Here is a 17045-nt window from a genome sequence, read left to right on the forward strand (position 1 = left end):
AGAAATCTATATTTTATGTCTATCTGTAATGTATCTTATGTAATGTATATTTTATGTTGTAAACATTGCAAGAGAGTTTAAAATTTTATGATTAAACGTAAAATAATCATTTTCGGTATTAAAACATTTTTATTGTCATGAGGTCTTTAAATCTGTCTGTGTGGTGTTCATACATTTCTGATAGATGCCGCATATTTTGCATTTTCATGTTTTAGAATTATGGTTTTTCCATTAATTTTGTTAATTGATTTAAATATCTATGTTTTTAGTTTCCATCTATTATTGACCCAGTTTTTGAGTCTATTAATGCAATCTCAAAGCAGTGTTGGAATTTACTGAAAAATACAATATCTGCTGTTAATGAGGAAGAAATGGCAGTATTAGAGGTATATTTAACTTTATGATTTGCATTCTCTTTAAAAGCATTTTCTAGTTATAAGTATTGTGAAAAATTTAAAATAATTTAAAATTATGAAATCCAAATATAATATTGTGTGGAATTTCTTTAGTCCCTATTACAATTTGACTCATAACACAGTGTATGTGTTATTTTATTATTCTCATTCTATTAAAAAGTGTTTTCTAGTTACAAATATTTTGAAAACATTCAAAAAGTAAAATGTTTAGATCCAAATGTACTATTTTGAAGAATTTTATTGACCCCTCTTATAGTTTATTTCATAGCATTATATTTATATGCCCAATCACAGCTTTGTAGGAAGTCATTCCATGTTTAATGACCAGTTTTGTCAAAAAGAAGATATATCAGCAATTTCCTAATATTTGTTAATGTTATTTTGTCTGCTTGATTATAGTAGAATGCATGTGCCACAAATGTGTTGTTTAAACCTTATAAAATGAAGAGCACTTTAAAAAGCACAATGCCGACATCAGTATTTAATGAAGTTGGTGTCTGTTAAATAAACATTACAAATAAGATACTTGGCTTAAAAGAATATGTAGGTGCCATGAAATATACAAGATGGTATAGTCTGACCGACTGCTTAATCACTCATAAGAAACTATTACTTATTTCAAAATTAAGGAAATGATAGTGATGACGAGGAAGTAGTTAAAATGATAAATAGAATTATAATTATTATATAAAGTAAAACACTTGCTGTAGCTATTAAAACCTATTATTGTTACACAGGATATAATCCATAAACACTTTAATATTATTAGCAAAATTTGGTTAATACTAATGGCTAATAATAATCTTCTATAAACATGTGAAAAATGGTTTAAAAAATAGCTTTATTCAGGCAGTAATTTAGCATTATGCTTCAACTTATATGATTCATCCAATATGGTGTGAAATCGAAGTTATTAAGTGAGGGAGAAGAAATTGTTGGCACATTTTGTCATACCATTAAACCATCTTTTGGGGCTTTTTACATCATAGTTTTTTACCCAATCCTTTTGATAATATATATTTCTTCAATGAAGTCTTACGAAATATTACAGGTTCTACATAATGATTGTATTTAAAGATAATGAAAATTCAAGACTGGAAATTCTTAGTTGCACAGTTATGACATTGCCTATAAGTACTGCTAGGTTTCAAAGAATATTCTGTAGCTTTTCATTTATTCATAGTAAAATTAAGAAAATTTTATGGTTTTAAAAGAGCAGTGAAAATTGGTCTTCTGCTGTCAAATCAATTACAGAAAAGGTCAGATGAATTTTGAGTGCTAAATCTGCTGCTGTATGAATAAATATTACTTATTTTCTGAGTTCCTGCCAGTTTTGTAGCAAAAATGATTTTTTGTTACGCTAGTTTTAATTACTTATAACCAGTGGTTTTGATCACTTAGCAAAAACTCGTCTTCTGACATTTTTAATAAATTTTCATTCTTTAAAAGCTAACATTTCCAAGTAGTGATGAGATGAAGCAAGCTGTTCAATCATGCATGGCTCCAGTTTCCTGAGATATTGTGTGCTGTTATATCCAGCTGCTAATAAAATGCTAAAATGAGTACATTGCATAGATTGGGATTATGCAGAAAATATAATAATTTCTACTCCTGTGCATGTTTTCTGTTATTTTGAAAGTTCAAAATTCCATTTTAAACACTTTTTATAGCACAGAAGTTGCATGATTTTATTTTTATGTTATATTCCAAGCATGCATTGTCCATTTTTCAACAAAATAATAATATATGTTATAGAAAAGTTTACGTAAAGTCAATCAGAAATGATCTTGTAATGAACTTCCACTCTATATGGACCATCAGTTATATACTCTCTTCCTTTAAAGGAGCTAAACTCACAGATAATTTTCATTAATCTTCGCCTAAGTAAAAATTAGTATAGTTAATATCCATTAATTACATCCAACCCATTATTGCTTTCAACAAACCTTGAATAATTTTGAGTTAATTTTTAGAACATTTGAATACATTTTTACATGAAGGCTTTGATTAGCTAAGAAAAATTGAGTAAATAATTCATTTGTTAAACTTGAATTTAAAATTACTTAATTTACATCTTTAGAGGAAATTATCATGGTATTTTATTATTGAATAGTTTAAAATGATTATGAACTAGTATTTCATATTGATGTCATTTATAAAATTATTTTGTAATTGTTTATTATGATTAATATTCATTTTTATGTTTAAAAATATGGTGCAGACTATAGTCTAATGGGTTTTAGAAAGAAGTAAAATAAATGAACTGAAAACAAATATTAAAATCATTTTTTAGCAAATTATAAATAAGATAATTTTCAGCAAATAAATATTTTTAAAAAATTACAATACTCTTGCAGATTACATAATCACTGAAAATTTATAAGTCATATTTATTATTAAGAACATGTTATGAGTGTTTAAATCAGGCATTCATAACTTAATTATAAACAAGATATTTTATCTATTTAAATCAGAATTAATTTATTTAAATTATGATTTTTTACATTTAAAGACATGATACAAGTATGCTAAATCTTTCTGTGTCATGGGAACTGTCATTTTTTATTTATTTAAAGAAGAAAGAAAACACTTTTTATCTGAAATTGGTTGAAGCATACTAATTAACTTGAAATTTCTATGTATAAAATTAAAAAATACAAAGTTCTTAAAAAAAATTTCAAAAGTTGTCTTTTTTTCTTTTTAATTGGATTTATGTGTGCCCATTATAAGTCTTATTTTTTGTAAAATATTTTTATCATTTTCATTATTTCTTTCATCTTTCTAAAATATATCTAATCTAGAATTTCAAAAAAAATTTTTTAATTAGATTTTTTAGTGCTCATTAAGTCCAAAGTCTGAATTTTTCCTACCTCTGCCATCTTCTAGAATTCTTACTGCTTCTTTCTAAAATACCTGTGCCATCTTCAGTATTTATATTCTTTAGGATTTAAGTTTTATGTACTAGCAATGGGCACAAAACTGTAAATTATGATGAGGTATTTGATACATATTTCTTTTAGACATAAAAAAGCGATGCCATGATATTATATGTAATGGTGATTAAATTTTATTTTGATAATTCGAAAATGAAATTTTTATAAGTATGCAATTTGATGAAAATGGCAGTAAAAATTAATGGTGGTAAAAATTAACAGCAGTAAAAATGCCGGCTCTATTGCAGTAAAAATTAACTCCGTGGGTTTAGAGATCAATTTAAAAAAGCTGCTGTTGCCAAAAGCATCTAATAAAACTTTGTTTTCCCTCTCTCTCTGAAAAGAGTATTTATATATATGTATGTATATAAAATGTTGTATGATTTTAAATACCTTTAAATATTAAACATTCCCCGTTAAACATTTTTAACAATTTACATTCAAAGTACTTTAAACAATTTTCGGAATTAAACTTACTAACTATGGATTCACTCTTTTTAGATAATTCTACTAAAATTAATCTTAGGAGGTAATATAATCAATATTTCTTTCATAAATGAATTATGTATGTATATATATATATATATATAAACAAACAGGTTTCCTTCACTAAAAAAGTAGTAGAAAGTTGTCACGAAACTTTTATAAGCTGAAATGATATAAAAGGGAAAAGCAGTTATAATTAATTAGTGTGTGAAAAGTTTTGAACAGTCTGATGTTTCTAAAAAGGTTTATCAAATTTTATTTTATAAGATCATAAAACCTTAAATAACCTTGTTGTGGTTTACACAGCTCACATGAATAGAAGTAATTTGCTCAAGCATAAAGCATTCTTTTTGAAATTAAAAAAATATAGAACATATTGGAAATTTTAAAAGTGTTACCTGTGAGAATAGTACACTGAGTCACCTGTGATTTGGTAGTAGGGAAATACATGGCATGTAGTGTAGGAGAATTTATAAAGATCATATGTTAAGTACAGTTTATATCCATCAAGTCAGTATAAATTTGCCTGCCTTATCGTCAAGAGCTCAAGTTTATTGGTTATGTACTTTGGTTAATATAAAGTCTCTAAGTATGATATGTGACTTCTAAGGCATTTTTTCTGCCATGCATTTCTTTGCAAATAATCAAAATTTCCTGCAAATTTGCTTTACATATGTATCCTTTTTTATTATTTAAAATTATAATTTTCTGCACTCTTTGCATAAAATGTATGATATTCCTGCTTTTGATCTTCTTTTCATAAAAATGAAATCTTCTTCAAACTCAGTCTGTTAGCCCAAAAAATACGAATTGTAGTCTTTTGGAAAAATCTAATAGTATAAAACAAAGCAAGTGAGGCATTATCTGTAAGTATAACTTTTTTTAAGTGGTCTTTATTAATAATATAACTTTTACTTATAAAGCATGTATAGAGTACTTACATTTCATTTTTCTGTAGAAAAATTTGGGTTTCAAATAAAATATTTCTTTTCTAGAATCTGATCAATATGAATCATCATCTGCTGAATAGCTTAGGAGCAGGTCACCCAAAACTGAATCACATTCATGATATTGCTGAAAGTTATCATTGTGCATCAAAATTAACTGGAGCAGGGGGGGGTGGTAGTGCTATTATCTTACTTCCAATTAAAAATAGTAAGTAACAAATGAAAATTTATCTCAATATTTTTCAATATATTTATTTGTAATTTAAACTGTGTTTATCTGTTGACTCAATTTATACATTTTTATTTTAGCAGAAGAAAAATCTTCTATCATTGATTCTTTGAAAAAAGACTTGCAAAACTGTGATTTTGATATTTGGGATATTTTTGCTGGAACTCCTGGTGTTCAAGTTAAATTCCAATAGCTCATAGATGCTGTCTGCTATATTTATTTGTTATTGAAAGTGGTATTATGTATATTGTTTGATATTTTAAAACCCTTTTATTTATGCATGTATTTATTTCTATTTGAGTAAGTTTGAAGTATTAATCTCTTGATTATAATTTTAATGTACTAAAATTGCTAATTTATTATGTAAAATAACTTATTTAAGATACAGTGAAAGTAGAAAGAAACTAATGTTCAGAAATCTGAATGCTGTTGTCTCTGCAAAACTGTGTGTATATTCTGAATTACTGGCAGATTTTTATAACTCTTTTTTGTTTCCTATTTGGTGAGTTCATATACAGTAAAGGAAGGATCAAGGATTTCAAAATTATAATTTTAACTAACAGTAACCCTTAATTCCCCCTCTCTGTTCTAAAATCGTAATAATAGTTTTTCTGGACTGTTTCATTTCTAGATTAACTGGTGCCACAGTTTGCGTAATGCTGATTAATTAATTAGTTAAATTGGAATCTAAAATCAGAGACCTGAAACTTTTCTGACCTAAACCTTTCTGCCATATTAGATAAATGTGCACTTTGCTCGACCCTCTGTGCTGCTTAGATGCAATTTTGCTGTACTCTTTTCCCATTGGAATAGCATTCAAAAATAAATATTCTGGAAATAGGCACGATTAGAGTGCCGAGAAAATGGTGGCCACAAATGTCAATTTAAATAAAAATGAAATTTAATCCGCCTCAACTGCAAAGTTTCATAGTTATAACAAAGCAATCAGAATTCTTCCTCTGAATCAGAATATGAATATACATTCTAAGCTATCAAGTATTTATGCAGTCAGTATTTCTGCATTTTTATGTCTCAGTAGTCCTCCATCTGTAGTTATAAATTCGTTTTCATTACATATATATGTATTGGTTTAGCAAATTTTTAATGCTGTTTTGCTAAAAATGGTAAAATGATTTCTAACAAGCATATAATTTTAAAGAATAATAATTAGCCCAGAAGGGCTATTAATTTCATTTTGGCATTTTGCGTTGACAACTTTAAATATTGGTTCATTTTTCAAACTGTTGCCACCAAATATTACAGCCCTGTATTACATTTAAAGAAATTAAATAATGAAGAATCTGTATAAATGTATGTATGTTTCTCACAATGTGATAAAACGACAGTACCTAGAACCATCAAATTTTGAATAATGTACGTTTCCACCCAAATAGGGGCATCTGGAAGCCCAAATTTGGAATTTGCTTTATTATCTATTTCATATTTTATAAAATGTTAATGAATTTTTGATTAACAAACTCAATGATTTCAAAGCGAGCAATGACAACACTGTATGGGGAGAATTTATCTCCAGTGTGCCAGACTATATCAGAAATTCTAAAAATATGCTCATTTTAAAATTATTTTTTTGATATTACTGTTGAACTGAATTTAATGGTTTAACAGGGTTCGTACGGTCCTTAAGAGTCCTTAAAAGTTCTTAAGTTTTTTGGAATCGATTTTTGGTCATATTTCGATCCTTAAAAGTCCTTAATTTTGGCCGAAAGCGACAAAAGGTCCTTAATTTTAATCATCTGAAATTTCTGTCTGTTTTTACGACTGTCATTTCGAGTGTGAATTAGCATTTTGCAGGAATATTTTTGGCAATTCACTGACAAATATGGAAATTTTTTGAATGGGTTCATGAGTTATAATTTTTTCCTATTTGTAATATAAATAATGGTGGGATACTCGAGTTTCTGAACAAGAAGTGAAACATAAGCATTTCAAAATTATTTCATTTTTTGTAATGAAGAGCTCTCAAAGAACTTTCCACTTTTGGGGATGTGAATTCTTTTATTAAACGGTTCTAAATTTGGCGATTTTCAGATCGGTTTCTATAGAAAATTTTTAATTCCGAGATCTGTGAATTTTTTGACGATTTTTTTGTTAAATTTCATTAAAATAATGTTAATATATTGGAATTATATTTAAGAAATAATATTAAAATAAAGAATTTTTATTTTTCTTTGTTATATTATAAAGTTCCATTTTGGCCATATATTGTAAAATTTTTTGAATGTGAAAAATAAACAAGGAATAATGCTATAAAGCACAGTTTACAAAACAGTTTTTAGCAAAAGCAAAATAGCTATGTAATTAATTAAAAATGTCTTTTTAATTTTTTCATGGTAAGAATTTTTCCCATTTCTCAGAATGATCAGAATTCTCAGAAAATGCATCAGTTTCCTCTATAAAATTGATTTCACACTTTTTTCTTCCGATTTTTTTAAAAAACATTTCTGGCTTTTTGCTGTTACAGAATTGGTAGGGGTAATTTTTCTTTAGGATTTTAGACATTGAAGCTTGGAAAGTTTAGAAAGATTTTAAGGCAAATTTATAGACCCTCGATTCTAAAAGATTCCAGAAAAATGTGATAAAATGAATGTTTCTGGAGTGTAAGACAAGTGTGTTTCTGACCTCCACTTGCTCTTTGTATTAGTTGTGTCAGCTCTGATAATTTGTAATTATTACTCTTTCCATTACTGCTGCTGACATTTGAGTTTATTATGACAATAGAGTTACTGAACCAGATTAAATTGAAATTAAATTGTATAGTCTTTGACCACTAGTCCATATTTTTAGTTTGAATTTGACTCTTCTTGTTTAATTATATCACCACAAACTGTAAATAATTTTGTTTGCATAAGAACATGCCTATATGTTCTAAGTTCGTTTTAAATAAGAAGCTTATTTAAACCTTTATTTAAATTTATTATCTGATTTATAGTTAGTTTCAGACATAGTGATAATTTGTTTCACGTCTGTTGGGGGGGGGGTGTTGGACTATTTAACTTTTACCAGATCAAGTAAGCCCTCATAGGTAGTACATTCTGGAGAGGTTGGCAGTTGGGAGATAAAACACACAGAAACTAATGAGAACATTGTTTTGCATATTGAGACAAATTTCTAATTGTTAGAAAACATGTTTAAGGAGAAGGAAATCGATATAAATTAGCCAAAATGTCTGGGCAGGCCTTCAAATTAAAAAGACGCATAATTATTTTGTTGAGTTTTATGTTTTGTAGATTTTAATGTGTAATTATCCTAATATTGTTTGAAAATCAATGTCATAAATTGCATGTATTTTAAACTGTGAAATTTTATGAGATTGTGATATTAATAGGGTTTTTTTAACAAATATTATTCTGGAATTTTCGTTTGGCTGGCGTCAGTCCGCCGAACCGACAGTATTAAAGTTAAAAAATAAGTATAGTCTCAATGAAATGTGATCAAAAGTAGTTTTAATGAAATTTATTGAAATATTCTAAACAAAAATACGGCTTAGTTATACAAATTACAATCTGAAACAACTATTTTGGTTACATTTTTGGCTATCTTGCATCCAAATAGTTTTGAATTGTCATCATAACATTTCGAACAATACTTTTGGACTTTATGTGCGTCTCCTTCCTTTTTGTATAATTTATGAATAATTTAAGTTGGCAATATTGCACCGCTTGATCGCAATATTGCCACCGGCTGATCGCTGCTGGCTGAACACAAAGGACAACAAATTCGGCGCCGGGCTCAAGGTGTTAAACCTTTACCGTGGTCACAAGGTAAAACACAAAAATATAAAAATTCATGTGAAACTTATTCTTTGCATCTAGTGAGACTTAATGCAAAACAACTTACCACCGCTAATGCTTTAGTGGCCTAATAGAACCTTAAATTCTATTAACTGAGTCACAACCCCTGGAACTCTACACGAAGCTATGACACTAACAGCGTCAGACAGTGGTCAGCTAACTTTCAAAACTTGCTAACTATGCCTACATCAGGCCTTTCAGTTTTGTTCTGATTAGCAGGTCTTACTATAGGCGAGCAGGAGCGGTGACAACAGCCAGTCTTTTGTTATGAATCATGCTGATTATGATTTTAATGCTCATTTTAACCTATGCTGCTTGACATAAAATCTACTTACTAAACCTCTAGACTGAGCAAGTGTGTGACAAAAGGAGACATAAAAAAAAAAAAGCTAACTGTTAGTAAAATGTAACTAAAATGTCACTTATCTTCTTTCAGATATGTCCAGTTATTATGAGTCTAAAATATTTAATGCTACTTGATAAATTTCATAAAATTATTTTTATTCTCAAAATATTAATTATGTTAATTAAGATATGTTTAATAATAATGCAAGCTACTCACATTCAGGCGTAGATATAATATTTTTAATTGAATTTATTCAGTTCCCATATGCTCATAGGTCCTTAATTTTTTTCATTAATGGTCCTTAAAAGTCCTTAAAAGTACAGAAATGCGTACGCACTCTGTTTAAGTGCAAAGAACATGATATTTAATAAATAAAGGTAACCCACAAAATGTTAAAAAGAAATGCCCCTTTCAGCATAATATAAAATCTAAAAGCTTTCAGTTTTTTTTTTTTTTTTTTTTTTTTTTTTTTTTTTTTTTTGTTATTATTATTTATAATATATTTTTAAAGAATGAAAAAATTTCATCTTGAATGTACATACCTGATATATAAATGCTTCAATACATATTATGTTTATACTTAATAGAAGAATATCTTTGAATCATATTGCATATAACCATAATGAATAAAAAATAATTGTAAATTAAAAGCTAACTTTTGTGGGGAAAAAATGAGTTTTTGTATTTAAGTTTCAGTTTTATTTAAAATGATCAGGTAAAGCAGTTCCTTTTTCGTATTTCTTGCACAAATATCTAGGCTTTACATGACATTTAATTTAACTATAGTTCACTATCCCCTAATTCCCTGTGATAGAAATTCCCCTGTTTAAACCAATCATCTGTCAGAAACATATCAGTGCAGTCAACTATAATCTGGACCTGATTCTTCTCATAAACAGGAAATTTTCTACAAATATATTGTTTAAAATGGCTACTTTTGTGGCAATTGTTGAAAGATGTCTTCCTTCAAATTGGCTGCATGTTTACACTGACACTTAAATTGTGGATAGCATTACACTGGAGCAAGAATTCATTCAAAACTTTTTAATCTCTACAGGTCTTTCAGTAAATTCAGCCATAACTTTGATGATGAAGTGGCTGTTAGTCTCTTTAGTTGTCAAGAAAATTGGCAGAAGAATTGAGTCAAATGTTGTTACCTTTATTATTTGTCAAGCTGTCATTAAAGCACTTACTTATATGTCTCTCCTTGGTGGTAAAAATTAACTTTATTTCTGCCAGATTGTTCTGATTCTCTTTTGAAAGCAGGCAGCACATTACTTTATAATGGATCCCCAACCCTTCTGGCATTACTCAATATAATCTGGTAGATGGCTAGGCTAAGATTAGTTTCTGCCTTACCTGTGGATGGCAGTTTGCACTGCAAAATTTAACTTAGGAAAAAGTTTAAATTTGTGGACCAGTTGTTCCAGTTTTGACACATTATGAAAGGAGCACTCAGGTAGTTATCAGAACTAATTTTTTATCATTATATTTTCCTTGCCATTTATAAAAAAAATTTTCTCTAAGCGATATACAAAGTATTAACCTCAACACTAGTAAAACTCTTAATAGAAATGATTAAAGCTTGTAAACCAATAGGACATATATCTCCATATCAGCAGAAATAAAAAAAAAAAAAGTATTCAGAAGCATCAAGAACATCCCCATATGTTTATATCATCTGACACAATTCATAGCCACCTTGTGTTTATTTACATTCCTCAACTCGCAGTTTCCATTTTGATTTCAAAAGAAATATCGAAAATAAAATACTGCAATGGAATGAAGGTCAGTCTCAATAAATTCTGCCATAAAAGACGTAGGGTTTCACAAAGTAGCCCAAAAAATATACAAATTAATCATTCTATCTAGAAATTCATATGTGGTGCACATGTCCTAAGAGTCAGTGACATACCCAACTCTGAGGTACCATTTGTGACTGATTCATATGTAATATGCCCATTCTGAAAAGGTTGAAGAAGTTACTTGAATTCACCTCTGTCTCTCTAATCTTTTCACAATTATTGTTTTTCAAATTTTTCAAGTATGTCTTCCAATGAAATCTTTATATTTCTTAAGATTGCCCATGAAAGAAAGAAATAAAATGTAAAGAGTAATCTTCAAATAAGTTGCTTTTAAATTACTTCTTAGTAGAATTTGTATACACTATATGAATATATCAAAGGCTTGCAGAGAAATACTATCTACTGTGAGAGGTTATTGTATGATCTCTGTAAATGTGATGTTTCTGTATTTAAGTATTTTATGGTTGTGATTATGTAGAGTTTGTATTAATATTTATTTCCTTAAATTTTCTAGTTTCCATAGGTAATAGCTATTATCTATGAAATTTTTTTATTTTATTCTTTTAGTTTTTTATTAATTTTATACAGGCAGTTTTCTTCTTAGTATAAATGGAGAATGTAATTAATGGATTGGCGTATGTGACTGCATGAACCTGCATTTTTTTAACAAATGTAAAAACAAAGGCTTGCATGTGAAGCAGCCTTACATGAGCTTAGTGTATTTGTAATATTCTATAAGAGCTATAATCAGATGTTACATATATCATACTTTGAGGTAGATTAAATTAATGTGCTTTCTTTAATTGTAAAAGTTAAGAAATAAGTGATAAATTATCTTAATATATTGTTCTGTCAGCCCAAGCCACCACATTTGATTCTCTTTTAAGCATATTGTCTTCTTTCCTCTATCAAATCAGTTGGATTCTTTTAAGTCTAACAGTAATTCATTTACTAATTATTATTCTTAATTGTAATATTAAATCAGTCTTTAAGCATTTATAATTAGTTTTCGATGCTGAGTTCCAACTACTATTTAAAGCTGGGCATTTCAGAAGGTTTTTTAATAACTATATTTATCTACTTAATGTAAATTTTAATTGTTATGCATCAGATTTTTAAGTTGTGCCAAAGATTTTTGAAATTTCTCCGAATCACTGTCAAATGTTCAATGTATGATTTTGGCTGTCATGCATTTGGTTTCTCTGGTTCATTAACAATAACATTTGAAGAAATAATTCCGTTAATGAACTTAACAGAATTTTCTGTGTGTATTACGAAGGATTTGAAGGAATAATTCCGTTAATGAACTTAACAGAATTTTCTGTGTGTATTATGAAGGATTACATTCAAGTATCTGAAGATATCTTTTTTACTCTGAATGTTCATTTGTAATGCAGTGCTTTCAATATTCTCGATTCGATGCCATTTTAACGTCTAAATGATCATCTAAACCAAACATTGAATTCTGAGAATCTAAATCCATGTGGAATAATTACTTTGCCTTTTCCTGAAGATTAGTTTCATTTCCTAATAATTCTGTAATTTTGATAACAATTCTTAATAACATTTTCAAAAATTAAACCTCCTTATTTATTTTTTATTTAATTTCTGCTCCCTCAAATCCTCCCCCCCCTCCCGACTTTTTTTCTTTTCGTCTGTAATAGCACTATGCACAATACTTATCATATTGCACAATATAGCTTAAATTATACTCTTAAATAACTTTTTTTTAATTCAGTAGTGTCCCATATAAGATTTCTGTGCAATACAGTTCAAAATCATTGATCATTTCATGCAGTTCAAATTATTTACACAAGCTCTGAATGGTTCATATAAAAAATCCAAATGAATCTGTAAAAAATATGAACATGTTGAAAGAAATATATGCATTTGTAACCAAAGTTCTTGTAAATCTAGTATTTCACTTGTTTTCTCAGATGTTAACCTTTTAGTGGTTGCGAGATTAAGCAATTCTTTCTGCCCAAGTACATGCAATACCAGTCAGTTGTAAATTTGCAATGTGAATTGTGTTTATTTGCATCCAATGCTGTGCATAACTGGAATTCGAGCTGAGCCCATTGATGTCCATCAATAGGTTAATAACTCATGAAAGATAACTTTTTTAAAATTTATTCATGAGTTATGTGCAGCAGTTAGTTTTAAAATGTAATACCTGTCTTTCAATTTTGCAAGCTTTATATATGTGCATCTGCCCTGATCCATGTTGATTCTCAGCCATTCTTATGCTGTTCATTTCTCACCACTAGAAGCAGGATAAATTCTTGGTTTACAACAGCATTATTCTTTAGTAAAGAAACTTATTTTCTGGTCATTATTTACACAAAAAAGATTAGGTTTTTAATAAAACTAAAAGAAAGTTTTCAATAGATGTAGCCTGGCAAATATTTATTGTTATCTTTATAAAAACAAAAGCGATGTTGGTCTGTGTTAACCATTTAATAACTCCCTTTTGTGAACTGCCTCAAAACCATGTCCAGTCAGTAAACTGCACTACTCCCATGGACTAATCTTCAGTGGGAATACTTTATAACAGTAGCATTTACCCAAACAAGCATTTCCAGTTACTGTTACTCCCTTTATTCAGAAGTGCCCATTTTGGATAAAACCACATTGCAAAAGGTTTGAATTCATGTTTTTGTAAGCATTTCACAGTGTTAGGGGTTTGCCAGATATCCTGGATATTAAACCCATTGTTTCCACTGGTTGAACTGAAAAAATGGGAAATATGTATCATTGTAGAAAATGGCTATTATTTTTGCTTGCAAAAATTTTCTCCATAGAACAGTACAGATTTTCAGAATTTTTTCATCTTTCTTTTGATGCATTTTGGAATTTTCTTCATTTTTGATCTTCCACTCAGTTTTTACTAATTGCATTTTGCAAAATGTAACACATGTTTATATTTGCCCTGATTTTATATTCAATAATTTCTTGATGTCAGAAAATTTCCATACATTTGTTATTTTGAAAGGAATGTGGTACTTCATTCTTACATTTTCTTATAATTCTTTAAATGATTGGCAATATATTTTGTCGATTAAACTGTTAGAAAAAGATAAAGAACATTGTCGATTAAACTGTTAGCAAAAGACAAAGGACACTGATTCTTCATCCAGATGACAATGCTGTCTTTAAAAAAAAAAGCTGTAAAAGAGGGAGGATAAAGAAATGATAAGTTTCTTACAAAGAAAGGCCAGCATAAATCAGTTTTCAATAAATTAACCATGTAGTAATTTGCATTATCTCATTTATTTCGTTATAAAAATAGTTGTTTTGTGAGCATTTAAAATATAAAAGCTTTCATTATCACTAAATCATATGACATAAATCTATAACTCTTAATATGAAATGTGAAGTCAAAGAGTGGATAAGAACTTTTTTATGTCGTTTGACTGTTTTTGTAGCCATAATTATTATTAATGAATATCATAGGCATAATACTGTAATATTTTAACATTTTAAAATTGTTTTAAGAGGTATGAAGCTAAATAGTTAAGCAAGCATTTTGTTTATATGATTCTATGTATGGAATTTTTTTATTATTTATAACATTTAATGCCACTGCCTCTCTTTTATTTTATTTACAAGTGTTTTGTCATTATCACTTTTTTAAATTTATCAATTATCTTTTTTTTTTTTTTTTTTTTTTTTTTTTTTTTTATGAAAAGAAAAAAATGGTGTTTATGTATTAACACAACCACCTTGGCAATCTGCAGTGCAAATTAGCGATCTTTTACGGATAAAATGTTAAAAGTTATTTATCAGCTGCAAGTCAGTGATTTTACTCATCTCCTTTTTTTTAGGAAGATTTCTAAACTATCAGTATTTATCATAAATTGGTAAACATTATCAACATATGAAAAGAAAACATACTTTAGCAATTTAAAATTCAAATTTGAATTATTAAATAAGGATTACATGGTACATTAAAAAAAATAAAACATATACATTCTTCTTCAAATCTTTCTGTAATTTGTTTGTGCTGTTGTTCTCTCAAAGTACACAGTGATAAGTTTTTGCATAAAAAATTCATAGAATTGTGGAGACTCAACAGCAGCTATCTAGGAAACACATTTTATCATGTATATTAACTGAAGGATTATTATGCGTATGGTAGCTAGACTTCGGCACATTCTGAAAATTTGGTGACTCCTACTAAGGTCGTTGCATTAATACATAAGTATCTTAATTTTATTGTTATATTTCATTAAATAAAATAAGAATAACTGAACATTATGAAACACAATTGGAAAATGTTGAAAATACATGAAATGCATTGCATGATGTTAATTTATACCTATGATTTAAAAGTTACTGACATGGGAAGTAAATCGTATAACCCAAGATGCAGTCTTCAAATACAGCTGCATTTATGATAGTTATAATTTCATATCAGGATGATATAAATCTTTTTAATATTTCTGGCGGCTAGGTTATTTGAGCTTGTAGATAAGGTAACTAATTTTAGTAGCTGTCACTTTGTTGTTGTTGGCAGTGTTTATTATGTATGTGTGTATCATGCAACACACTTTAATTTTCTAAAGTTCACAGCAATTAAAAAATAATGAGAATTCAAAGTCTTGATGAAAGCATTTGCAACAAGTTTTATATAAGAAATTTTATTTTTAGTGCAAAAATTATTAGAGATTTTAACCAAATGCCTGCGTGATCAAATCAAAGTATGATTTTGAAAGCAAAAGGATATATAAATTTATGTATTTTGTACCTTATTTCATGATTTCCATTTAATTCCATTCATAATAATTGAATGATATTGCATTGAAAAAAAAATTTGTAGGACACAAAATCTTGTAAAAGAACGTTTTTAACTGCACTTAAAACTCAAATAAAAATTTTTAAATTATCTTATTACTATAAATCTATGTTAGTTCTTTGCACCCTAGTTGTTTCCCTGTTTTGTTCTCAGCCGGTTCTCACTTAAACTCTTACATTCTTCTGTGTTGAGGTTAGTTGCACAAAACTTGAATTTATCATTGCTGTCTTGTAAATCATTATGAGTGCATTTATCTTCCATTTTATTACTTATAAATTTTATTTCTAAAAAAATTACTAATAATTTAAATGTATATATATTTCCTAAAACTTTTCCTATTTGTTGGTTTTGTTAACTGTATCATATTAACATTGACTTAATAGTTTCAGAGAGAACTAGCATTTTCTTTGCTGTAGTCATTCGAGTGAAAAAGATTTAAATTAAGATATACAAATTTTAAAAATATTTCGATTTTGAAATGAAATTTTATGTATTTTTTGCATTTTCAAGTTCTAATGATTCCACGTTTTTCCCAGATGTGTAAAAAAATATACTGATTTTATGGCACCAGAATATATATTTCTATCAAACTTTGTTGTTGAAACTACCATCTTTCTTGTTCTAAGATAGCAATTGATTGCTGGTATGCTAAAAAACACTATCTACTTGTCAGTATTAAAACATGTTCTTGTTTTGGGGTCAAAATAATCATTACATGTAGGTATTTTCCTTGCATGTACATTTATTTTAAAAACTTTAGATTATGAAAAATACAGATTTTTTTTAAATATTGTATATCTTTTTTAGAATTTTATATGTATTTGTTTTTAATGTGTGGCTTAATTTATTTTTTTATTAAATAAAACATGTTTTATCACATCTTAGTATTTTTGTATCATTTAAATAAAACAAATAAGATAAAAAAACAAATTTTTAATAAAACATGTTTTATCACATTTTAGTATTTTTGTATCACTATATATAGGAGAAAAAGGAAATGTTGCGGTTGTAGAGTTACCATTATAATATTTTAAGAGAATGTTGTCAAAAAAATAACCTCTTTATATATATAATTGAAATTGAAAAGCTAATAAGTATTGTGCTGTAAGACCTATTTGGTCAAAAAATTTTTGCGCAATATGCTGCAAAAATTATGAAATAATAGGAAGAAATATTGTAGTGAGCTCGCCAAAAAGTTACCAGGAGCTGTGGCTCCAAGAAATAGTTCAACGCAGTATTTTTTTAAATAATATCATTGAAGGGTGAAAAATTAGCG

At 27.9% G+C, this 17045-nt stretch overlaps 1 protein-coding gene across 1 annotated transcript in view; it reads left to right on the forward strand.

Moving 5' to 3' along the window:
* Mvk (Mevalonate kinase) overlaps positions 1 to 16648 on the forward strand; it is a 43913-nt gene extending 27265 nt beyond the window's left edge. Inside the window, exons 7-9 of the mRNA XM_035374818.2 lie at positions 270 to 386; positions 4831 to 4990; positions 5092 to 16648. Of these exons, the coding sequence (XP_035230709.1) occupies positions 270 to 386; positions 4831 to 4990; positions 5092 to 5204 (390 nt within the window). The 3' untranslated portion in view covers positions 5205 to 16648. The remainder of the gene's footprint in view (positions 1 to 269; positions 387 to 4830; positions 4991 to 5091) is intronic.
* Positions 16649 to 17045: the final 397 nt, after the last annotated feature.

The sequence above is a fragment of the Stegodyphus dumicola genome, chromosome 1 (assembly GCF_044657685.1).
Source record: "Stegodyphus dumicola isolate Sdum_Otavi_A_Nest chromosome 1, ASM4465768v1".
NCBI lineage: Eukaryota > Metazoa > Arthropoda > Arachnida > Araneae > Eresidae > Stegodyphus > Stegodyphus dumicola.